The sequence below is a fragment of the Hypanus sabinus genome, unplaced genomic scaffold, assembly GCF_030144855.1.
Source record: "Hypanus sabinus isolate sHypSab1 unplaced genomic scaffold, sHypSab1.hap1 scaffold_581, whole genome shotgun sequence".
Lineage (NCBI taxonomy): Eukaryota > Metazoa > Chordata > Chondrichthyes > Myliobatiformes > Dasyatidae > Hypanus > Hypanus sabinus.
In genome coordinates, this window is record NW_026781440.1 from 137,977 (window position 1) to 165,149 (window position 27,173).

General features: G+C 43.2%; 1 protein-coding gene across 1 annotated transcript; it reads left to right on the forward strand.

The window, feature by feature from the left end:
- The first annotated feature begins 1,045 nt into the window (after positions 1–1,045).
- LOC132389470 (NACHT, LRR and PYD domains-containing protein 3-like) lies at positions 1,046–26,933 on the forward strand. Its single transcript, XM_059961994.1, has 7 exons — positions 1,046–1,134; positions 15,485–15,577; positions 16,195–16,361; positions 17,280–17,451; positions 17,550–17,600; positions 24,046–25,783; positions 26,728–26,933. Exons 1-7 carry the CDS (start codon positions 1,074–1,076, stop codon positions 26,816–26,818), a joined length of 2,373 nt encoding a protein of 790 aa, XP_059817977.1. The 5' UTR covers positions 1,046–1,073; the 3' UTR covers positions 26,819–26,933.
- The last annotated feature ends 240 nt before the right edge of the window (positions 26,934–27,173 follow it).

Here is a 27,173-nt window from a genome sequence, read left to right on the forward strand (position 1 = left end):
AATTTTTGTGAGTTGGCTCATTAAACTAATTTTTCTGTATTGCCCACACTCCATTGCACCTGTTTTTTTTGGCAGTGTAATGAACATTGTCTTTAAAAGATCTGGTACTTTGCCACTGTTGTATATTCTATTCAATAAGGTTTTTAATTACTCTGCACCAAAATCCTTCAGCGCTTCATACAGTTCAACCAGAATGTGATCTGGTCCGGATGATTGACCCTTTCGCATTTTGTTCATAGCATGTTCCGCTTCTTCTTTCAGTACTGGCAACAACGGTGATGTGTATTCGATTCTTTATTAGCAATTAGCAAGCATACAAACGCGAAACAATTAAACTGAAGTGTAGCCAACATTTAGTTCAACGTATTTGAATGGATAATAATAAAAGATACGACATCCGTCAATCCCCAGCTGTGTACCGCACAGAACAAAGCACAAATATGTAACTCACATAGTTTACCAAACACCGACTGATGCGACTTGTTACCATAAAAAAGCATCATAAATACACAATGCAGAAGACAATGCTGATAGAGAACAGATACATGCACACAGGCACAGCTCTGATACAGGTTCGTCCACCTGAAATATTAACATACTCTCTGTCTTGTTGAATAATTTCAGCACTTTTATTATTTTAAAGATTTTTTACCAGATGCTGCTTTGGATGTGTGGCGCCTACATTGTGTTTAACAAGGGACCATGTAACTATCCGATAATAGCCAGGTGATATGCTCAAAAACATCTTGACACATCACTCCCAGACCAAGACACAAAATTGATTCCTAAAAGTGAACTTCCTGCCATATAGCGAGTAGATACCCTGGAAATTCCTGGTCCAGTGTACAATCCATGGAGAGATCGGAAATGGACATTGTGTGACTGTGGGTGGATGGGTGCAGGTGGATCCGGCCATGTCAAGGCTTCAGTGGACAGGCCCAAGATGTTTGGAAGTGTTTGCCTCAGTTTAAAAACAAAACAGTGTTTTACTTTATACCCAATGAATGTTTGACCCTCCTGTTATTTTTTTTTTTGTTACAGAACTACAAAAACTAATTTCACCTGTCCTCAAAATGGGTCAATGTTTCAGCAGTGGAAAAGTTCCAGTGGCGTCAACATCAAGAAAGGACCCGGGTATGTTGGCGATGTATTTTAATTTATAAATACTCTGCTGACTCTGCGTCTGGGTTTAACTCAATATCGGCAATTCACAAAATATTTGTGAAAAATAAGCAGAGAGATCAGAGAGAGAGTTAACACCTCTGGGGGAAACACAGTCACATGTGGAAGGAGAATATTTACTGTCTGCTCCTGCTCCTCGAGCAGATTGTGATGCACATTAAAATAGAAAGTTACTCCAGAAGACAAGACCTTCTGCAGATGCTGAAAGTTTTGGGCAACAAAAAGACACAGAAAATATTGGCAGAACTCAGCAGGTCAGGCAGCATCCAAGGAGAGGAATAAACATTTGACGTTTTGGATCAGGACCACACAGCATAGAAAGTAATGTAACAATATCTAGAATTTCTGTCCCCTCATTTTCAGTCCGATGAAGGGCCTTGGCCCCAGTCGTTGATTGTTTATTCTCTTCCATAGATGCTGCCTGACCTGCTGAGTACCTCCAGCATTTTGTGAGATATCCCAGAGATTTGCCGAGGAAGGGGTTGACCAGGCAGGCAGACCGTAACCCAGAGCAAAGCGGAGGTGATGGGCAGTACCAGGAGAGTGATGGGTTACTATATTCTCAGGTCCTTTCCAAACACAGAGGTATATTCTTCAGGGTAAAAAAGAGCCCCCTTCAGCAGATGGAACTATAACCCCTCCCACACACCTCCCCCACCCCCCAGCCCAAGCACATTTCTCTCCTCCCCCCATGTTGTGACCCCAGGCCGGGAATTCATCTCCGATCCCCGTCCAGACAAAGCTTCCTCTGGTTACTGATCTGTCACGGGTTGGTTCAAAAGTGTTAATTTTTAAACTGGGAATAGCTGAGACTCTGAAGTTCATCCGTGGCAGCGATGAGTCCTGGGCCATGGGTTATAATCCTGTGGTGGGGATCCAGGAATATAGTATGTGTGGTGTTTGGCGTTCGTCTGAGCTTATTACAACTACAGATGGCACTGGACGTCCCTCCTTCCCCAATAAAGTAAACGTTTTGGACATATAGGAATGGGTCGCGTGGAATTCTATGTGAGACGTGCGAAGATGTGCGAATCTCTCGGGGTAGATTGGTACCCCGTGAATTCGGGTCCCGGGCTATCACATGGGTTTTGACCCAGATATAATGGACTATTGATCAAGCTGTCCGGGCGTATGAAGTGATGAGTTAGTATTTATGTTCTGTGGTCAGATGTTTGGTTCTGCAGTTCCTTTGGAAGCAAAGAAGAAAGTGAGTTGCCTTTCCTTCCCTCAGCGTGAGAGGCTGTGAGTTAGTGGGCTGTTCCGAGTTTGCAGCAGTAAATATGGACTGGGGTTTAGTGTTCAATCCGTGTTTGGAAAGCCTCTCTCACTGCCCCCTGTCTGTCAGATAGTGGGAGTCAAATAGTAATTGCAGAAGGAGAAGCTAAAGACAGACGTATCGATATTACAGTGGTGTAAGGTGAACTATAGAAGCATGAGAGAGGAATTAGCCAGAAGTGACTGGAAAAGAGATCACAGTGGAGCAACAATTTGTGGTAAGATGGAGGATTGGTAAGGTTGTAAAAACGAACAGAAGGCAACAAAAAGTCATTAAAAATGTAAAGGTGAAATACCAAGGGGAATGAATCAATAATATTACAGATGTTACTAAACATTTCTTCATATATATAAAGTCCAAAAGAGCGGCACGACTGGATATCAGAACATTGGAAAAAGACACTGGAGAGGTAGTAAAGTGGGACATGTAATGGCGGCCGAACTGAATCAATATTTTACACCAGTCTTTATTGAGGAAGGCACTAGCAGTATACTGGAAGTTCCAGGTGTCAGCGTGCATGAAGTGTGTGAAGTTACGATAACTAGAGAGAGATTTCTTTAGTATCTGAAAGGTCTGAAGTTCGCTATGTCACCTGGACTGGATGGCGTGTACCCCAGAATTCTAAAAGTGGTCGCTAAAGAGCTTGTGAGACATTAATAATGTTCTTTCAAGAATTCTTAGCTTCTGTAATGGTTCCGGGAGACTGGAAAATTTCGAATGTCACTTCATTCTTCAAGAAAGGAATGGGGCAGAAGAAAACCCATATGCCAGTTTGTCTGACCTCAGTGTTTGGGAAGATACAGGAGTTGATAATTAAGGATGTCATCCCAGGGCACTTGAAGAGTCTTGCCTGACAAATCTGATGGAGTTTCTGGATGAAGAAATTACAAGCATAATAGACAAAGGAGAAACTGTTGATATTGTGTATTTGGATTTTCAGAAGGTCTTTGTTACGCTGCAACACATAAGGTTGCTAAACAAGCTACGAAATCATGGTATTACAAGAAAGAATATGTCAAGGATAATGTGGTAGTTGATTTATAAAGGGGTAAAGCGTGGGGATACAAGAAACCATTTCTGTATTGCTCCCAGTTACAAGTGATATTACACAGGGATCTGTGTTGGGACCGATTCCATTTTACGCTCTATGTTCAAGATTTGGGAGATGGAGTTGATGGATTTGTTGCAAGGTTTGCAGACGGAGTGAAGATAGGTGGAGGGGCATGTGGTCTTGAGGTATTAGAAAGGATACAGAAGGACATAGATTAGGAAACTGGGCAAAGAAACGGAATGCCATATAACCATATAACAATCACAGCACGGAAACAGGCCATCTCGGCCCTCCTAGTCCGTGCCGAACTCTTAATCTCACCTAGTCCCACCTACCCGCACTCAGCCCATACCCTCCACTCCTTTCCTGTCCATATACCTATCCAATTATACCTTAAATGACACAACTGAACTGGCCTCTACTACTTCTACAGGAAGCTCATTCCACACAGCTATCACTCTCTAAGTAAAGAAATACCCCCTCGTGTTTCCCTTAAACTTCTGCACCCTAAATCTCAAATCATGTCTCGTTTGAATCTCCCGTACTCTCAATGGAAACAACCTATTCACGTCAACTCTCTCCATCCCTCTCAAAATTTTAAATACCTCGATCAAATCCCCCCTCAACCTTCTACGCTCCAATGAATAGAGACCTAACTTGTTCAGCCTTTCTCTGTAACTTAAGTGCTGAAACCCAGGTAACATCCTAGTAAATCGTCTCTGCACTCTCTCTAATTTATTGATATCTTTCCTGTAATTCGGAGACCAGAACTGTACACAATATTCTAAATTTGGCCTTACCAATGCCTTGTACAATTTTAACATTACATCCCAACTTCTGTACACAATGGTTTGATTTATAAAGGCCAGCATTCCAAAAGACTTCTTCACCACCCTATCTACATGAGACTCCACCTTCAGGGATCTATGCACTGTTATTCCTAGATCTCTCTGTTCTTCTGCATTCCTCAATGCCCTACCATTTATCCCGTATGTTCTATTTGGATTATTCCTGCCAAAATGTAGAACCTTACACTTCTCAGCATTAAACTCCATCTGCCAACGTTCAGCCCATTCTTCTAACCGGCATAAATCTCCCTGCAAGCTTTGAAAACCAACCTCATTATCCACAACACCTCCTACCTTAGTATCATCGACATACTTACTAATCCAATTTACCACCCCATCATCCAGATCATTTATGTATATTACAAACAACATTGGGCCCAAAACAGATCCCTGAGGCACCCCGCTAGTCACCGGACTCCATCCCGATAAACAACTATCCACCACTACTCTCTGGCATCTCCCATCTAGCCACTGTTGAATCCATTTTATTACTCCAGCATTAATACCTAACGACTGAACCTTCTTAACTAACCTTCCATGTGGAACTTTGTCAAAGGCTTTGCTGAAGTCCATATAGACTACATCCACTGCCTTACCCTCGTCAACATTCCTCGTAACTTCTTCAAAAAACTCAATAAGGTTTGTCAAACATGACCTTCCACGCACAAATCCATGCTGGCTACTCCTAATCAGATCCTGTCTATCCAGATAATTATTAATACTATCTCTAAGAATAATTTGCATTAATTTACCCAACACTGATGTCAAACTGACAGGTCTATAATTACTAGGCTTACTTCTAGAACCCTTTTTAAACAATGGAACCACGTGAGCAATACGTCAATCCTCCGGCACAATCCCCGTTTCTAATGACATCTTAAAGATCTCCGTCAGAGCTCTTGCTATTTCAGCACAAACTTCCCTCAAGTTCCTGGGGAATATCCTGTCAGGATCCGGAGCTTTATCCACTTTTAAATGTCTTAAAAGCACCAGTACTTCCACCAATTGTCATAGGTTCCATAACGTCCTTACTTGTTTCCCACACCTTACACAATTCAATGTCCTTCTCCTTAGTGAATACCGAAGAGAAGAAATTGTTCAAAATCTCTCCCATCTCCCTCGGCTCCACACACAGCTGACCACTCTGATTCTCTAAGGGGCCAATTTTATCCCTCACTATCCTCTGGCTTTTAATATAACTGTAAATTAATATATTGCTTTTAATATATTGTTTTTAATACAATTTTGAGAATTGTATGGTCACGCACTTTAGTAGATAAAATGAAAGGTTTAGCTATTTTTGAAATACAAAAGAAAACGGACGTGCAAAGTGACATGGTGGTCCTTGTGCAGGATTCCCTAAAAATTGCTTTGAAGGTTGAGTAAGTGATGACGAAGGCAAATGCAATGTTAGCATTCATCTGATGACGCCTAGAATGTAATATGCAAGGATGTAATATTGAAACTTTATAAAGCACTGGAGTATTCTGAGCACGTTGACAGACAGACAGAGAGACAGACAGACATACTTTATTAATCCCGAGGGAAATTGGGTTTCGTTACAGCCGCACCAACCAAGAATAATGTAGAAATATAGCAATATAAATCCATAAATAATTAAATAATAATAAGTTAATCATGCCAAGTGGAAATAGGTCCAGGACCAGCCTATTGGCTCAGGGTGTCTGACACTCTGAGGGAGGAGTTGTAAAGTTTGATGGCCACAGGTAGGAATGACTTCCTGTGACGCTCAGTGTTACATCTCGGTGGAATGATTCTCTGGCTGAATGTACTCCTGTGCCTAACCAGTACATTACGGAGTGGATGGTAGTCATTGTCCAAGATGGCTTGCAACTTGGACAGCATCCTCTTTTCAGATTTCACCATCAAACAGTCCAGTTCCACCCGCACAACAGCACTGGCGTTACGAATGAGTTTGCTGATTCTGTTGGTGTCTGCAACCCTCAGCCTGCTGCCCCAGCACACAACAGCAAATATGATAGCATTGGCCACCACAGCCTCAAAGAACATCCTCAGATTCGTCCGGCAGATGTTAAAGGATCTCAGTTTCCTCAGGAAGTAGAGACGGCTGTAACCCTTCTTGTAGACGGCCTCAGTGTTCTTTGACCAGTCCAGTTTATTGTCAATTCATATCCCCAGGTATTTGTAATCCACCACCATGTCCACACTGACCCTTGGATGGAAACAGGGGTCACCGGTGCCTTTGCCCTCCTCAGGTCCACCACCAGCTCCTTTGTCTTTTTCACATTAAGCTGCAGATGATTCCACTCGCACCATGTGACAAAGTTTCCCACCGTAGACCTGTACTCAGCTTCATCTCCCTTGCTGATGCATCCAACTATGGCAGAGTCATCAGAAAACTTCTGAAGATTGCAAGACTCTGTGTTGCAGTTGAAGTCCAAAGTGCATACATTGAAGAGAAAGGGAGACAGGACAGTCCCCTGTGGAGCCCCAGTGCTGCTGACCACTCTTTCTGATATACAGTGTTGCAAGCGCATGTACTGTGGTCTGCTAGTCAGGTAATCAATAATCCATGACACCAGGGAAGCATCCGCCTGCATCACTGTCAGCTTCTCACCCAGCAGAGCAGGGCGGACGGTGTTGAACGCACTGGAGAAGTCAAAAAACATGACCCTCACAGTGCTCGCCGGCTTGTCCAGGTGGGCGTAGACACGGTTCAGGATCGACCTCTTATCTTCGAAGGCAATGTGCTGTAACTGTACAGGGTTCAAAGGCTGTTCATGGAAATTATTCGACGATTGAATGGCTTGTCATATGAACAGTGCTTCATGGCTCTGCGCCTGTATTCACTGGAATTCAGGACAATGAGGAGTGACCTTACTAAACCCTATCGAATAGTGAAAAGACTTGATAGAGTGGATGCAGACATGATGGTTCCTCTGGTGGGATTGTCTACAAGCAGGTGATCCTACTTCAGATTAGAGGGACACCCTATTAGAACTACCAAATAACCATCAAGTCCAGGAGCTTTAAATGATTGTTTGGACAGCATAGCTTTCTGAATTTCATGCTCAGTACTTGGAGCATCAGGCATCTGTTGATCTTCAACAGTAATTTGAGGAAATTTAATCGTATGTAAAAAAAAAACATTCATTTTTGAGGAATCTGCAGGAAATTGAGATTTATAAAGATCAGAATAAAAATCCAGAAAAGTATTATTAATGTTTTCATGGTTACTTACTTATATCCCTATTATCTTTATGAATCTTTAAAATTTGTCTTTTAGCTGTCCTTATTTTTATCTCCAAAAATATAAACTGACTTTCAATTTAAGCAAATATCCTTCAATAGGATAAGTTAATAATAAATTATATTGCGATTGTAATTCCACTCTTCTTTTAAACAAATCAATATTTGGAGAGGTTGCATTGATGTTATCTAAATCTTTAATTTGTTTAGAAGTTTTATCTAATTCCATTTTTTTCTTTTCAAATATTTTCATAATTTTTTTCAAGAATAGCACAAGTACTTCGAAGTAACACTTACAATGCCTCATAAAAGAAGAAATTATCTTAGGGTTGAAAATTTTTGTGAATAAAAAAAACCCTACTAAGTAAGAAAAGTGAGGGTAAAAAAGAAACACATTGGGGGTGCAAACCTGGAGCCATGCGTCATACAAAAAGCTTCTAAAAATAAACATCAAACCACCAACAAGAATATAAGAGGTATCAAAAAATACATTTAGACCATGGAGGAAATCTATCAGTTAACTAAAATGACAATAACGAGCAAATGAGATCCTTCTCTTCTCAAAATCATATAAAGGTTCAAAGGTTCGACTTCTAATTTTCTCCAAGCTAAGACACAGCATCATTTGAGAGAACCATTGTGACAAGGTAGGAGCTGATATATCCTTCCATTTCAGCAAAATGGCTCTCCTAGCTATCAATGTAACAAACGCAATAACATGTTGGTCAGATACAGAAATACCATGGATATTTTGAGGAATTATTCCAAAAAGCACAGTCAATTTATTAGGTTGTAAATTGATTCTGAGTGCTTTAGAAATTGTCAAAAAAACTGACTTCCAAAACTGTTTAAATGTAGAACGTGAACAGAACATGTGTGTCGATGTAGCTATCTCAGTTTTACATCTATCACAATACTTGTCAACGTTGGGAAATATTTTGGAAAGTCTCTCCTTCGTCAAATGGTAACGATTTACAATTTTAAATGGAATCAGTGAATGACTAGCAGAGATCGAAGAAGAGTTAACCAGCTTCAGAATCTGTGTGCAATCCTCCCATATGAAAGTCAAATTGAGTTCCTTCTCCCAATCCTGTTTAATCTTAAGTAAAGGATGCTTGTCCCGTTGTAATAGTAAATTGTAAATTCTTCCAACAAATTCTTCCATTTTGTCTGTTTATTCAGTTTAGCTGTATACGAAATAATCTGACTATATAAATAAGCTTTTAGTGTATCCCAAATCACTAACTTTGAAATATTTCCTGTATTAGTAAAGAGAAAAACAACCTTTTATCTGAGTTTCAATAAACTCAACAAATTCTGAACTGTGTAACAAATGTTCTGGAAAATGCCATAGTGGTCTTGTAGAAGCAACATCTTTCAGTTCAAATATTAGGTCTAAAGGGGCGTGATCAGAGTTAACAGATCCTCGAATATTTATTATGAACATGTGAAAAGAAGGAACATTCTCTATCACTAGAATGCATATGTTTCCAAGTTTCAATTATGCCATAATCTATTAAAAAGGAATTAAATAAGGAATAAAAATAAGGAATTAATAAGTGATGCAAAATGATTAGGTAGTTGATGTTTGGGTGATGACTTATCCATTAGAGGATTTAAACAAGTATTAAAATCACCACCCATTAATAGTATATTTAGATCAGGTAATACAGCTAAAACAGCTTTAAAAATGAGGGATCATCAACATTTGGTCCATATATATTAACCAAAACCATTTTCCTGTTGTAACTTTTTCCTTTAAGAATCAAAAATCTACCATTAATATCAGCTGTAATATCTTCCTGGTTGAAATGAATATTGGAATCAATAAAAATAGAAACACCTCTAATTTTACTTTGAGAACTTGCCTGAAACTGAGGACCCTCCCAAAATTTAAAAGAGCGGTTTATAACACATAACCTGATATGTGTCTCTTGTGCAAAGATTATATCAGGTTGGAATCGATTAATAGCTTTAAATGTTTTCTTGCACTTAATAGGATGATTCCAATTTAAAATGTTTAACTATTTAAATATCATCATGAAACTTTATATCTGAAGATGTAGTTAGACGCATGTCAGGATAAGGTAGTCGAGAATGGCGGAGATAAACAACAATAATAATCATTTGTGTACGCTCCGGAATTCCATAATGGGGATAAAAATAAGAAAAGGAAAAAGGAAAAATAAAGAACACCCAAAATACAAAGCCTAGAAATAAGTCGATATCAATTGACGTAAGCCGCAAAGAATGCATAAAATGCAATTATAAACTCCATCTGCCTGAATAAAAGATAAAAATGAAAAACGTAACCTCTGGCGCCCTCTCCCGGATATAGAACTCATTACATTCGATATACAGTTCATTTTAACCGAGCAAAAGAAAACAGTCATTAGATATGACCTTCAGTTTTGAAAATAGCCTACATAATATTAGATAAGGAGAAAAAGCAAGTCCAAAAAAATCTTGAAGTATTTGCTCAGAACAAAAACAATCATCATCTTTAAAATATCAAATCCATCTTGAAAGCATAAAGAAACCCAGATAATTACTTAAAAGTTCTTAACAAAAGCATATGAAGCAAAAAAAAAAGAAAAAAAATCTAGATGGTTCAAAGTTATCTACTGTCTTTCAACAGTTTCCTCACGATGACTACTAAGGTTAAAACCACAAAACCAATCTATTTCAGAGATAAAAGTACATTTTCAGGTAAAGACTTTCTATAGCCATCAAATCTTCCGATTTCATCACTCCTTACATCGTAAGGCAACCAAACTGTTGTAAATCATTCAGCTTTAGGTTTCGGACTCATCAGGGAGAGAATTAATAAAACGCAATGCTTCAGCTGCATCATCAAAAAGACAAACCCCAGAATTTTTGACGAAAAGCCTTAATTTAGCTGGGGATTGAACAGATGGATACAACTGTCTTTGATAAGCCGTACGCCTTACAGCAGTGAATCCAGAACGTTACTGAACAACTTCATGTGAAAAATCTTGGAAGAAGTGAATTTCAGAGCTTTGCAATTGAAACAACCTTTGTTTTCGAGCCAGCTTAATAATGCGGTCTTTGTCTCTGAAATGAAGAAAATGCACAACCACATGCCGGTCTTTACTTTGACCCAAGGATTTTAAGGAGCCGATTCTCTGAGCCATTTCGATCTCCTGGGGTTGCGGGAAAGCCTCCGGAAATAAAGATTGAAACATGTTAGCAAAATAATCCAGTGTGTCGGCAGATACTGATTTCTCTTTTAATCCAACAATTTGAATATTGTTCCGAGGAGAGCGAGCCTCCAAATCCAGGATCCGTTGTTGAGCATTTTCCAAACGAGAAGAAATATCAGCCGCATTTCGACTAACCTCTTGAAGATCAATGCTCAGAGTCATTTTTTTCCTCCAAAGGGAGAAATCTTTCTTTTAGTTGAGTTATATCAGCAGCGGTATAGCTGATCTGAGACTCTAATCTATTTACCCTGGTTGGCTCCTCTGAAGTCTCCTTGGCCTTCTTAAGCTTACCGTTACCGACGTCGGGATTCTTTTTAGAGCTTCTTAGGTTAGACATAACTATAACTATCGCTCTACAGGATCCGACTGAATAAAGTTGAAATTTCTGAGTTTAAGTCGGAAAAGGGAGAGACTGATAAAAGAAACTGTGTCTTACATGTCCACAAGCCGGATACTTTCTGCGGAGCATTGATAAAGCTTGTAGAGTGGAAAAGGACATATACCGAAGATCTCATTGCTTGTTTTGGCTTTGTTATCAATGTAACCCCCAGGTCGCCTCAGGCTCGCTCAGCTCGTTCTCGTCTAGGGGGAGCAGCCTTCGGCCCAGCCAAACTGGGTAATCAGCTGGTGTGGATGCTGTGTGATGTCCCCGCCTCACCCAAAAATAGACAGTACACCATATGCGATTAAATGAGTACAATTTATAAAGGTTACTATAACTAAGTGATTAATAACGATACAGTATACATGAAGAGAAAAAATAAAGAAAAGGCGCCAAACTTGTCAAAGTCCAAACCACTTCGTGCACAGCCGTTGGAGCTCAATTACTGAAGTCTTCTGTCCACCATTCGATCCCCTCCGAACTCCTCGACTCGCAGCTCAGGACCCTCCGAACTCCTCGACTCGCAGCTCAGGACCCTCCGAGTGGTCAACAAAGCACATCTAGCTTCATCCCCCCTCCTCGGAGTACCTCCTGGCCTCGGATCCCCCCCGCTTGGGGTCCGTTCCTCGCCCAGCTTACAGCATCGCGTCCTCTCTTTCAACCCCCTCGCGCCGATCTCCCCAAAAGCCCGTCAACAAAAGCTTACAGACTCAGAAGAAAGAACATTAATCCCCTTTTGGATCACAAAGGAATACAATTCTCCCAGCACTCTCTCGCAACAAAGAAGCATTCCTGCTAGTTAACAAAACAAAAGAAGCACTTTTGATTACATACACAGAAACAAAGAAAAAAGAAGAAATCCCCTTTACATCTATTAGCGTGTACTATTATTTCAGTATCTGTATTACTGGACGACCATCAGAGAGTGCACTTGATTTATTCTCCCACCTGGTTCCATCTGTTCATTCCCTGCCCATCTTGTTCAACCTGTCCAGTCCGTATCCCACCACCTCATGATATATATCAACCAGCTTTTTCAACCTCTGTCCAGTCTGTATGCCATCACCTCAATGATATATATCAACCATCTTGTTCAACCTCTGTCCAGTCCGTATCCCACCACCTCAATGATATATATCAACCAGCTTGTTCAACCTCTGTCCAGTCTGTATGCCACTACCTCAATAATATATATCAACCATCTTGTTCAAACTCTGTCCAGTCTGTATGCCATCACCTCAATTATATATATCAACCATCTTGTTCAAACTCTGTCCAGAATGTATCCAACCACCTCAATGATATATATCAACCATCTTGTTCAAACACTGTCCAGTCTGCATGCCACTACCTCAATGATATATATCAACTATCTTTTTTAAACAATTTTTGGACTGTATCCCAGTGAGATATTTCAGTAATCTTTCTTCCAAACTTTGTCTTCATTGTGAAGTTTTGTTTTGTTTTGCACCTTTTCCAGGATAGGTTTTTTAGATCTCTAGGAATACCAGAGTTTTAATCGAATAGAGTTTGTGGCGGGGAGAAAAGCAGCCATTACAATTTTCCTTCCCTGTTACAAAATGGCTGCAGTGTTAATCTTTGTCATAATGGAATCCATAGCATTTGATGTTGAGTTTGCTATTTCCTTTTTGGTTAAATTCAGAGAGCCATTTCCTCCGTTTCCAGGGTAGGAACCCGGCAGAGCTGTAAGAAGAGATGCACATGTTTATCGCTCTGTAATCATCACCTGGCAGGGTAGAGACAGTGGCCTCAGGGGCAAATACAACAGAGTGATAGTGGAAGGAAAGGATGCTGTGAGTATTGACTGTATGGGATGTGTTACATCAGGGTCTGAATAAACTCAGAACGAACAAGCTGGGTGGGGTGGCTTTTACAGTTCAGGGTGGCAATCAGTTACGATCTGTATATTAAAATGAAGAGGTGGAGTAAAGCTATAGTTGTAGGAAATTTAATGTAAGAAGAGGAAAATAATGGAAATGCCCAGCAGAACGACAGCACCTATAACAGACCCATTTCAGTTATTGGGTCTTCCACCATTTCTCCTTTCAGAGATGTAGCTTGATGTACTGAGTTTCCAGCATTTTCAATTTTGTAATATTACATTAGGAACGTTTTTTCCTGCTACTCTGTGGGAAACATGGCAACAAATTGTGCTGGGCAAAATCCCACACAGCAGGAAGATTGTGATCAAATGTGCTCGGTTTAGCTGCTGGGGTCCGGCTGAAGTGTATCCGCATCCTCTATACAGACCGGGGAACCAGCCTGAGCACCGGCCCCGGCAGTGTGTCATTAGGTTCCAATTCCGCCTTAGTCACGGCAAATTGCCGGCACCAAAGCATCTTTGTATGGGTGATGATATTGGGCTGGTGAGTCTGAGGATATGGAACTGGCAGTATACGGGCTTCTGTCCAGGTTGGTAATTCGACAGCTGGGATCAGAATTTTCTCAGTCTGCGGTGAAGCTGAAATCCAGGGATGTTGGACATTGGTTATCGGAAGATCACCGTCTAAATTGCCCACTAGGACATCATATCAGTCAAGTATTTTGGAGATTATTTAAGAGTTAACTAGGGAGTTGGGTGAAGTTGCGCAGTGATGTTGTTTGTCTGAACTTTGGTGAAGTCTGTAACAAGTTCCTGAATGGCAGCTGATCGGGAAGGTTCGGTCACGTGGGATTCACGGGGAGCTGGCGATGGGATTCACACCGGGCTCCAGGACAAGAAGCAGAGGGAGATGATTGAAGACGGTTTTAGCGAAAGGAGGCCTGTGACAAGTGGGATGAGTGTGTCAGTGTCCAGACCTCTGTAATTCATTATTCATGCCATTGATTTTTATAGGGATATACATGGCACGGCTAGCAAGTTTGATACTAAATTTGGGAGTCTGGTTGATATTGCAACAGGTCACAATGAATTTGAAAGGCAACTTGATTAGTTATGAAGCAAACACGAGGAAATCTGCAGATGCTGGAAATTCAAGCAACACACACACAATGCCGGTGGAATGCAGCAGGCCAGGCAGCATCTATAGGAAGAAGCATTGTGGACATTTTGTGTAGAGACCGTTCGTCAGGACTAACTGAACAGAAAGATAGTAAGAGATTTGAAAGTAGGAGGGTGAGGGCAAATGCGAAATAATAGGAGAGGAGCGGAGGGGGTGGGGTGAAGCTAAGAGCTGAAGGGGTGATTGGCAAAAGGGATACTGAGCTGGAGAAGGGATCATGGGATGGGAGGGGAGAACCAGAGGGAGATAAACAACAGGCAGAGTGATCTGCAAAGAGAAAACAAGAAAGGGAGGGGTGAAAGTAAGTAAATCAGGAATGGGGTAAGAAGGGGAGGAGGGGCATTAACGAAAGTTAGAGAAGTCAACGTTCATGCCATCAGGTTGGAGGTTACCCAGCTGGTATATAAGGTGTTGTTCCTGCAACCTGAGTGTCTCTTCATCTTGACAGTAGAGGAGGCCATGGATAGACATATCAGAATGGGAATGGGACGTGGAATTAAAATGTGTGGCCACTGGGAGATCCTGCTTTCTCTGGCGGACAGAGCATAGGTGTTCAGCAAAATGGTCTCCCAGTCTGCGTTGGTTGTTTATGAAAATGGTCTGAGTAATGGCGAATGGTTTTCAACTTGAACAAGTGAAAGTTGGTGCATTTGGACAGTCAGTCCAGGGTGGGGCTGGGATGGTGAATGGGAGAGCACGGAGTGTTTTGGAACAGACTGTGAAACAAAAAAAAAATCATTCATATGCAATGCAGAATACAATGCTGATAGAGAGCAGATACATGGCTCCTACATATAGGTTCAGCTCTGATACAGGGTCTTCCACCTGAAATATTAACATGTTGAATAATTCCAGCACTTTGTTTTATTTATTTTAAATATTTTTCACCAGATGCTGTTTTGGATGTGTGGATTGTGTTTTACAAGGGGCCATGTAACTATCTGATAATAGCCAGGTGATATGCTCAAAGAAATCTTGACACATCACTCCCATTCCAAGACACAAGATTGGTTCCTAAAACGGAATTGCCTGCCATATAGCGTGTAGATACCCCAGAAAATCCTGGCCCATTGTACAATGCATGTAGAGCGGAAATGGACATTGTGTGACTGTGGGTGGATTGGTTCAGGTGGATCCGGCCACGTCAAGGCTTCAGTGGATTGGCCCAAGATGATTGGAACTGTTTGCCTCCGTTTAAAAACAAAACAGTGTTTTCCTTTATACCCAAATAATGTTTGACCCTCCTGTTATTTTTTTGTTGTCACAGAGCAGAAAAAACTGAAAAAACCTCTCCACAAAATGGATCAAGTTTCGAGCAGTGGAGAAGATCCAGTGGCGTCAACATCGGGAAAGAACCGGGGTATGTTGGCGAAGTATTTAAATTTTTAAATACTCTGCTGATTCTGTGCCTGGGTTTAATTCAATATCAACAATTTACGAAGTATTTGTGAGCAGAGAGATGAGAGAGAGAGAGTTGACATCTCTGGGGGAAATACAGTCACACGTGGAAGGAGTAGAGTTACTGTCTGCTCCTGCTCATCTAACAGATTGTGATGCACATTAAAATAGCGAGTTACTCCAGAAGACAAGACAAGACATTCTGCAGATGCTGAAAGTTTTGGGCAATAAAAAGACACACAAAATATTGGCAGAACTCAGCCGGTCAGGCAGCAACCATGGAGACGGATAAGACGAACCAGCCCCAACGCTCGAAACCTGGGCCACATAATTCCCAGTAACCAGATCGAGCATCAGGTGCCTATGATTAAGCCCCACTGAAAGAAGGGACAGCTGGAAGACCCAGAGACCGGATTCCACGGACCGGACCGTGAACCGGGACGGGGACTTCACCGACTGGACAATAACATATACAGTATTTATTTTGGGCAGTTTTTGGTGATCTTTAGATTCCAGAGAGAAAGATACTGCCCATTATGGGGTCAATAACTTCTTTAATGCTCCCCATTTTCCCCACAGGTCCAAGCTCAGAGATCACCGAGCTCCTGGCAAGCTGGAACGATTTCCAGCTGCTGCAGTTGACGGACTTCTACCGGGACAGGCTGGAGCAGGCGATGGAAGGAGGGGTGTCCGGAGTGAGCCTGGCGTTAACGGCCGAGAATCAGTTCAGTGGAGAGGAACATCGGGTGAGTGGGAGGGAGAATGGGTTTGAATTTTCACACATCACAGGACTGATGGGTGTCATAACTCTCACTCATCGGATATTAAATTAGATAAAAGAATGACTGGGAAATAAATACTGTACCTGCAATCACAAACATGTGAATCTGAACCAGTGATAGAAAGGGGTGAAAAGACCCAGCGGACTGGTGGGTGGCTGCTCAATGTTCAGAGTGAGTTGAGCAGGTAACAGTTGTGTGGGCTTAGAGTATTAAATGGAAATATGACAGGAGGTTTGGGTTTCGGAAAACTGTGCAGCGTGACAGAAGGATGTCAGTGAGAACCGGGACATTATCAGTGGGTGCCACAGGAGCTCGAGTGTGTTCTGTTCTGGGTGGAGATGATTGTTTTACAATCTGTCGCTGCAAACGTGTGAATCGGGGAATATTGCCATGTTGTAATGTGTGATCACTGAATAACCCTCCACTGGAAAAGGCAAAGGAAAGGCATCAGGTGTCAGCCGGTAATCCACTGTCATGTTGGACACTGGCGGACTGAGGAGATGAATCACATCATCTTTTCCGCAACTCTCCAAGACTGCTCTGTCTGTTATAAAAACCCTCCTGACGTCTTTATTCATCTGTGCTCATTATTTTCTGATTTCTGTTTTACACGTGAAATCCAGTGAGGAATTATTTATGTATTTGGAGCCACGTCAATGAAGCGGGTACAGACCAGCCAGGATCTCACAGACTGGTGGACCAGGTTCACGGTGAATGTCCCTCCGTGTGCTCTGCACTCAGAATGTACAGTCCATGTCCAGACAGGATCAGCACCCGTCCGGGTGACTGCTCAGTGCGATCCCGTTACAGAGCACATCATTTACTACTCATTCTCTGTGTGAATCTGTCAGTCCCCAATATGTTCAACGTTACTCTTCACAGAAAATCTCTGATCTCGCTGATAAGGGAGAGTGGGCGGACAGTTCTAAACTCCTCCTGAGCCTGGTGATGGAGAAAGGCTCCCGCGCCCGGAGGGTGATGTGGGAAACCTTTGTGAAAATGCGGATTGGTGTCCCAAAGTTGGACAAAATACTGAAAGAAATACAGGAACATGGTATGATAGTATCAGAGATTAATTTAATTTTGGAATCAAACATTACGTACTTATAATTTGAGGAATTGAAACGTGTCAAATTGTTTAAATCTGAACAGGTTGTGTACCGGTCCATCAACCCTTACCGGAGATTCCCAGGGAGCTGAAAGGTAAGTGAAGAAACCGCTGTTTCCACCGAAGGTTGATGTTGTGTAGGACCATGTCGTTGTTGAGCCTCGGGGATTTGACCAGGTAAATGTTCCACCGTGACACAGCGCACAGTGAGACACAGGGAAAAATATTTGCTGGAGGGAGAGTTTTCACAGGACAGCATGAGGAACAACGCAGAGAGTTGGTGAGTTTGCTGAAAGGGATCACTGCTCTCTGGGTCCTGCAACTACAGATCCCTCCACCGGGGTTAGACTGGAGAAGAGGGTCATTTGAGGAGTCTTACTCCGAAAGGTGAAATCATTTCCCTACATACACCCAACCCCCGGTACATCCTAAATTTCTTTTCTAAACTCCCTCAGATCCTACAGGTCATCATTTTTAGAATTATGAGTCCATTGAAGTTCTCATCACAGAATAAAAAGGATAATTTAATAAGAAAATCAGGTAACACCCAACTGCTCTGTTCAACCCCAAAGCAGCATATGAATTCAGCTGAGTCCACAGAAGCTGAAATTCATGTGTGCCGCTTTGTGTGATGGACACTGTGGAAGGGTGAGAGATGGGAATTCTGACAGGGAAACCGAGGGTTGAGGGATTGCGGCAATTAGCCTGCAAACTTGTTCTTCACTGCTCTTCATGCTGTTTGCCGAGGAAACAGACACGGCAGTGACATTCCCACACCCAGTTCTGTAAACGAAAGATTCTCTTCCTGATTCAATGTTTTCCTATCTCACTCAAATTATATTGAGTAGTTTGCCCACACTCTCGCAGCAGGGTCCTGACACCTTGTGAGGGCCTACACATACCTAACGGGGTCCTGACACACTGTGAGACCCCACACATCCCTAGCAGCGTCATGACACGCCATGAGACCCCACACAACGTGACAGGGTCCTGACACACTGTGAGATCCCACACACATCCTTGGAAGAGTCCTGACATGTTGAGATCCTGCACACTCCTGACAGGTCTTTCAAACTCTGTGTAATCCTTCACACACTTGGCAGAGTCCTAACATACTTTTACACATCCTTTCAACACATCCTTTCAAAAGTTTGTGTTCAGTTGTAGTGTAACTGCAATTAACTGTTTCCACAACTCATCCAGACCCTGTCGTGCATTGACATCTGTCCTCCACTAATTCAGGACCTCAATACTCGGGACATCGCCATCCCTCTCCATAACTGAGATCCACAGTCTTTATGTCCAGAATATTCTCCCACTGACAATCCAAACTCTTGCCCAGCTACATTTTCTCCTGCATAGCCGGGTTGACGGAAGATACAGATTAAGCTAATAAACCTCGTTGTAAGGCCGGCTGGGTCATGCAAATGAATATGATGGGATGGTTGGTTCTGAAGATGTTAGTTCAGTGGAGAGTGTATTGTGTATCAAGTAGTTGGTCCTCGAGAGAGGATCAGCACATGGAAGTGTGAGGTTGCGGCCTATATGAAGACTTGATCGAGAGAGACAGAATTGGCAGTTCGATATTCCAGAATTCCGATATTTCAGTTTTAAGGGTGAAGTAAACTGGTTGGGGTGGTTTAATAACTGATCTGGGGAATTTCATAGCTGCACTCAGAAAGGGCATACTGGGGATTTCAAGCCTGGGGCAACATGGTGAGAGCACAACAATAGGACAGATACAATCACTGATGGGTTGTTTACTAAGCATCTCCCAGTAGTCATCATGAGATAGAGGAACTAATATATCGGCAAATTCTGGAAAGAAGCAAAAGAAGCAAGTTTGTTGTAGTAAGTAATTTTAACCTTCCCAGTGTTGATGATGGCATTACATTTTCTGCCTTGTGTTCCTTACGGCAAGAATATTTTAGGAATCTCTGGTGGTGGGATGTGGTCAGAGAATAATGTGTGTAACGTGTGAACTAGAGGAGAGGACATACTGCAGCTGCTATTTGGATGAAAGCCTACAAGTTGCTCAGGTTCCAGTGGTGGCACCTTTGGTAACAGTGAACACAACTCCTGTTCACAAATTTATGAATAAGGAGAGGTCTGCAGCTTTTAGAAACGTAGAAGACATACAGGTCAGTACAGGCTCTTCGGCCCACAATTCTGTGCCGTACATGTAATTATTTTAGAAATTACCTAGTGTTACCCATAGCCCTCTATTTTTCTGAGCTCCATGTATCTATCCAGGAGTTTCTTAAAAGACCCTGTTATATCCACCTCCACCACCGTCACCGGCAGCCCATTCCACACAGTGACCACTCTCTGCGTAAAAAACCTACCCCTGACATCACCTCTGTACATACTTCCAAGCACCTTGTTACGTACCCTTTAACTGGGTTTACAGACCAGCAGAAATAGAAGAATCCCTTGGTGTCTGGTGTTACCGAAAACTAAAGGTTTTCGTAAAAAAAAGCAATACAATATCAAAAATACAAATATATATATATAAAACAGGTTAGCAATAATAAACATAGGAGTGTAGGAATAATAATCAATAATAGTAAACAAGCTCAATGTCTAGGGGTAAATGAATTGTCATTGAAGAATATAAAGTTCAGTTCAGTTCATGTGTGCTGAGGTAGTTGCGGTTGTTGTGTTGTAATTGTTGGAGAGAGAGAAAGAGCAAGCAAGAGATTGAGCAGCTGCAGCCAGCAAACCTTCTGTTGTATTCTGATACCATTGCACCATTGTGGTCATTCGGTTATGAACCTCCGTTCTCGGTCAGACCGTTCTTCTGTGGTGGACTCGTCACTCTGGCATGAGTGGACACACACACAAGTCCCCACCGGCCCTGCCGTCACTCTGTGAGCTTTGTTGACTGATGTCCTGATTCGGTCCTCGAAGCCTTCACCTTCCTGTAGGTGCACAACACTCGGTCAGTGTCCACTGGTCTGTCTGAGGGGTGTCTCCCCACACCTGTCTTTTATCCCCACTGACGGGGTATCAGCCATTCATCAGCTCAAAATGACAATGTCCATCAAATCAGGCCACTCCTGCTGTCTCCTTAGGAACGTTAACGAGCAAAGTAACTTCCTTGTAGCGAAAGGTAAATAATCCTGGAAGAAGCCATAATACATAAATCAATTATGTCTCTCTCTCCCTCTCTCTTATCTGTAGCAGATGTCTCTGCCTCTGTGCTTCATCTCTCTCTCATTAGCAGCATATCAATAGTAATGGTCCATAGCTCTCAAAGGGGGGCGGGGATGGTTAACTCTGCACCCCATTTCCATCAGGTCTGTTCAGCACTCCTAACAACCTTAAAATGTATCCTCTTGTGCTAGCCATTTTTCAGCCCTGGAAACAAAAATCTTCTGACTATCCACACGACCAATACCTCGCATCATTTTATACACCTCTATAAGTTCACCTCTCTTACTCCGTCGCTCCAAGGAAAAAAAGTCCAAGTTCATTCAACCCATTCTCATAAGGCATGCTCCACAATCCAGGCAACATCCTTGTAAATCTCCCCTGCACTCTTTCTATGGTTTCCACATTCTACCTGTAGTGAGGCGACCAGAACTAAGAACAGTACTCCAAGTGGGGTCTGACCACGGTCCTATATAGCTGCAACATTACCTCTCAGCTGCTAAACTCAATCCCAGGTTGATGAAGGCCAATACACTGTATGCCTTCTTACCCAGAGTCAACTTGTGTAGCAGCTTTGAGAGTCCTCTGGACTCGGACCACAAATTCCCTCTGATCCTCCAGACTGCCAAGAGTGGGGTGTGCAGTATTCGGTGTGGGAAAAGTAACTTGGGGGAAAGCAGATATAATGGCAAAGGGTTAGGTTGGGAGAAACTCTTGTTGGACAAATCTCCAACTGGCATGATTAAATGTTAGCTGAGAAGAATTTGTCCGGCATGTTCCAAAGGGGATTAAAGTCAGTGACGGCAGCATCTGTGGATTTTGATGGGAGATGTCATAGTGGTAGATGGAGTTCAACTCGGAGAAGTATGAGGAGGTACAGTTTGGAAGGACAAACTCCAAGGCAGAGAACAAAGTAAATGGCAGGATACATGGTAGGGTGGAGGAGCAGAGGGATCTGGGGGTACATGTCCACAGATCCGTGAAAGTTGTCTCACAGGTAGATAGGGTAGTTAAGAAAGCTTATTGTGTGTTAGCTTTCATAAGTTGAGGGATAGAGTTTAAGAGTCGCTATGTAATGATGCAGCTCTATAAAACTCTAGTTAGACCACTCTTGGAGTACTGTGTCCAGTTCTACTCGCCTCACTATAGGAAAGATGTGGTAGCATTGGAAAGGGTACAGAGGATATTTACCAGGATACTGCCTGGTATAGAGAGTATGGATTATGATCAGAGATTAAGAGAGCTAGGGCTTTACTGATTGGAGAGAAGGAGGATGAGAGGAGACATGATAGAGGTATACAAGAGGAATAGATAGAGTGGAGAGCCAGCGCCACTTCCTCAGGGCACCACTGCTCAGTACAGGAGGACATGGCTTTAAGGTAAGGGGAGAGAAGTTCAAGGGGGATATTACAGGAAGGAGTTTTTACTCAGAAAGTGGCTGGTGTGTGGAATGCACCGCTTGAGTCAGTAGTGGAGGCAGATATACTAGTGAAATTTAAGAGACTACTAAACAAGTATATAGAGGAAATTAACGTGTGAGGATTATATGGGAGGCAGGGTTTAAGGGTCGGCACAACATTGTGGGCCGAAGGGCCTGTACTGTTCTATATTCTATGTCTGGAGGGATCTTGATGTCCATGTCCATAGCTCCGGAGATAGGTGGGATGAGTTTATGGGGACATCAGGCTGGCACCAGTGTTATGAGCTGGAGGTCCTATTTCTGTGCTGTTCCATGCAGAACCTGCGACAGCTGAAATCCTGGACCATCAAAATTCCTCCATCTCTGCTCTCTTCTTCACCAACCAACCTGTTACAGACCAGTAGCATCTCCCATTTCTCCGCTTTCCACAGACGTTGTCTGACCTGTACTCACATCTACACTCCCGTCCTTGTACAGCTGTGCTGCAGAGGGCAGGCCAACACGCTGCATAACAGCGGCGGACTGGAGGCCTCTGCAACGGGCAGTCAAAACTGCCCAACGCATCACCGGCACCCACAGCCTACCTTTCGTCAGGGTCGTATATACAGAAAGGTTCCAGAAAAGGGACAGGAGCCTCAGGAAGAATCCCTCCTTTCCTGCCTGTGGGCTGTTTGCCGCTCTCCCATGAGGGAGGAAGCTACGTTGCATCCACAGCAGGACCACCAGACTCAAAATGGCATTGTCCTGTCTGGCAATTTCCCATCTTGCTATTACCTCTTTAATTGTGCCTTAATCCCCTCGTCTGATTTCCAATCATTCCCAGTTCTGCTAATTACAGCACACCTGGTTCCCATTAAAGAACATGGGATAAAACTCCTGCGTCACAACCATGCTTTTCCAGTTCGTTGGTCGGCTCTAGTGTGAGTAAACCTCGTTTCTTGATTCCTTAGGGCTGTCAGTAGCAAGCTCCGCACCATTTCCTGGATAGTCTACGTAAACCTTGTCTCCGTGTAAAGACTCTCCTGGATACCGGTTCCCTGTTCGCGACTGTGCTAACGCCTCATGACTCTGCCTCCGTGCACTGGGGTTCGTCCCCAGCCTCGTCCTTGCTACACAAAATCAGTTACTTTCCCCAAGCAGTAAGACTGATCAACACTTCTAATGACTAAGCCACCCCTCCACAACAAAAAAAAACCCACCCGACCACCAGCACGGTTTGAAAATTTTCTGTCAGAACCACCGGACGTCAGAGTGACTCCTTTACCGTATATATTTATGTTTATTGTGTTTTTCTTCGCGTTTTTTTGTGCTACATCAGATCTGGAATAACAATTATTTCCTTCTCTTTTATGCTTATTTATTTTGAATCTGTTGAGTATTTTAACACATACTCTTTCAGAGACACGTGACTGCAGATCTGCCGTCTCAAGCCATTTTCTGGAGGAAAGTGAGCTGAGCAGCGTCTGTGATGATGGATTGGGGGGGGGGATTGTCTGTGTTCTGTGTCAAAATGCTGACTTTCTCAATCTCCTGAACAACACACTGACATTTTCTCCCCCAGCATCCCCCACACACAGTGCACGTGCCAGTGAAAAAATATACTTTGTATTTTGAATCAGTCACGGTGGGACTCTTCTCTATCCCCATATGCCACATCCACATTGGGCTTTCAACGTTCTTCCTCAGGAACAATGACAGCTGTGACAGAAGTGGGAGTTTGTCCAGCACGGGACAGTCGGGGGTCAGTAAACTACCAGGGTAATACACACCTTCAAAGCACAGTTAATGTGGAAATGTGATGATCTGGTGTTTATCTGGACCAGGCGCCTCTGTCCAGATTGGGGTCTGTTAATTGACTTTACAAACATCAATTAGTACAATACCTTTGAGCTAACTCTTGTGTACTTAAATACTGAGTTCTGAGCTGAGGCATCTAACCGTTTGTCCACTGTCTGTTTCCATGGAAGAACTTCAGCAGAAACACAAGGAGAGTCTGCGGGAACAAACTGAAACACTGAGAGTGAACACGATCCTGATGAGGGAGAAGGTGAAGGTTTTCCAGCTGGTTGATCGATACGCTGAGCTCACGGTGATTACTACTGTTCGAGACCGGAGACTGGTGGAACATGAGCTGCTGGCAAGAGGCAGAGACCACGAGGAGTGGAGACACAAACATCTGTGTGACCAGCTGGAAATACTCCGGAGTGATCAGTTGTTCCTGAGAAGATTTTCACGGAATAAATCCACATCTGCGATTTTGGCAGCAGTAGCCGGAGTCGCGGGGATCGGGAAAACAACAATGGTACAAAAGATTGTACATGACTGGGCCACGGGGAAAATATACCAACAGTTCCAGTTTGTCTTCAGTTTCAAATTCCGAGATTTAAACTCCATTAACTGCAGAATAAACCTGAGGGAACTGATCCTGGATCAGTATCCTTACTTTGGGAATTTCCTGAGAGAGATCTGGAAGAACCCAGAGGGATTGCTCTTGATATTCGATGGTTTGGATGAATTCAAAGACAAAATTGATTTTGCTGACAGTCAGAGAGACACAGAACCTCAGCCCACAGGCACAGATCCTGAATTCAAGTGCAAGGTGTCTGACATTGTGTACAGTTTAATCCAGGGCAAGCTGCTCCCAGGGTGTTCAGTGCTGGTGACCACCCGTCCGACTGCGTTACATTTATTGGAAAAGGCAGAGATCAGTATCTGGGCTGAAATCCTGGGATTTACTGATGAGGAACGGAAGGAATATTTCATCAGACATTTTAAAGATCAGACTGTGGCGGAAGCTGTTTTCAAACACGTGAAGGAGAACGAGATCCTGTACACCATGAGCTACAACCCCTCCTACTGCTGGATCCTCGCTCTGGCACTGGGCCCCTTCTTCACACAAAGAGTCAGGGACCCGCAGCGAGTTCCCAAGACCATCACCCAACTGTACTCCTACTATATTTACAACATCCTGAAAAACCACGGCCGTGAGATTGAGAACCCCCGTGACGTGTTACTCAGAGTTGGTCAGTTGGCCTTCAGAGGAGTGTCCGAGAAGAAGATTGTGTTCACAGATCGAGATTTGATCAAGTACAATCTGCAGCCTTCCCAGTTCCTATCCGGGTTCCTGATGGAGCTTTTGGAGAGAGAGGATTCTGCCCGGAGCGTGGTGTACACATTCCCGCACCTCACCATCCAAGAGTTTGTAGCTGCAGTCGCACAATTCCTGAATCCCCATCCCGGGGATATCCTGATATTACTCACTGAAGCCCAGAACATGACAGATGGGCGATTTGAGGTATTTCTCCGTTTTGTTGCTGGTCTCTCCTCCCCAATGACAGCTTGGGGCCTAGAGGAGTTTCTGTGTCCACCTCTACATCAAACAACCTACCGAGTGATTGACTGGATGAGGGAGGAGGTTAAACGTCAGAGTGGAAACACATGTAGTGAAGCTGGTAAAAGGAGCCTCCTGAACACATTGCACTACCTGTTTGAGTCTCAGAATCGTGGACTGGCTCAGGCCGCACTGGGATCTGTGGAAACACTTTCATTCAGTGGAATGCCACTGACCCCGATTGACTGCGCGGTCCTGTCTCATGTCATCGGACACTGTGATACAATAAAACACCTCGACCTGGAGAACTGCCACATTCAGTGTGAAGGAATCCAGCGGCTGGTACCCGGGCTGCACAAGTGCCTGGAGTTGCGGTAGTGTTATTTATCTCTCACTCTGAACTGTGAAACTGTTCCATTCTGTTATTTCAATGTGAAGGGAATTGGGTATATCTGGTAAATCAGATAGTGAGCAATTGTGACAAATGCCCAGGGGATCGGTCAGTAATTCCCCAAGAACGGGAGTGTTCTGTAGTTCCTTGTGAACAGATTCTGGAGAGTTCATCAGATCAGTGAACAACGACCATTGGTTTAATGGTAGTAAATAACAGGAATGGCCGTGTTTATCACTGCCTGTGACACGTCCATTGACAATGTTCTTTCTCACTGTTACTGACACCCAGACCGACACTGACTGCAGCAGGTGGGTCAGAGATTCACACCCCCTTCCCAGTGAGGGACAAGAGACCGTCAGCAGACTGTCCCAGTGAGGGAAAGAAATACCATTGTGAGATTGTCCTCCCCTGCCCTTCCCCGTGTGCGACTATCACGATCAGTCCACCTGTGTGACTGTGCTCATTACTAGTTACCCAGACCCCATGGGCGGATCTCCTCTCCCGATTGTGGGCAATCTATTTCTGCATCCTCTTGTCTTGTGGGATTATCTTTTCCCTGCTGTGGGACCTCTCATCCCCGTCCTCCCTCTATTGAGACCCCTCCTCCGTCCTTCTGTGGGATAATTCTTCCTCAATCACCTTCCTCCTGCAAGATTTTCCTATCCCTTTGTGGGATAGGTGGGTTCACTTCCAATATATCCCATTGACACTTTCCCACTTACAAATTTTCCTCACTATGGGACTAAATTCTGACATTCGGTAAATACACTGGAGCTGGGCAGTGATGGACATTGGCAGTGATGGGAACTCCAATCAGTGATTTACTGAAGTGTTTAATGTTTCCTGAAATATCCGAGTGAGAGAAATCCCCTCAGACCCACGGTTTGAATCACTTTGTTCATCAATCTGTCATTTTGTGTTTAGACTTGGGCTTAATGACCTGGGAGATTTAGGAGTGAATCTGGTGTCTGCGGCTCTGATGAACCCGGAGTGTAAAATACAGAAAATGTGGTAAGTACCAGACAGTGGGAGATTGTGTTTACAGTCACTGGATGTCTGGCACTGAACATTAATGTGATCAGTAATTGTGTTACTGATGAACACTGGGGATTTGTATCATCTCTTGTCTCTTTGTGTCCTTCACCCTCACTCTCTCTCATCTCCAGGCTGGACAATGTCGGTCTCACAGATTCTGGTGCCAAGGATCTCGCCTCCTCTCTCAGTACAAACCCATCACTGACGGAGCTGAACCTGACTGACAATGAACTGAGAGATTCAGGAGTTAAACTGGTGTCTGCGGCTCTGAGGAACCAGGAGTGTAAAATACAGAAACTGTGGTAAGTACCAGACTGTGGGAGATTGTGTTTACA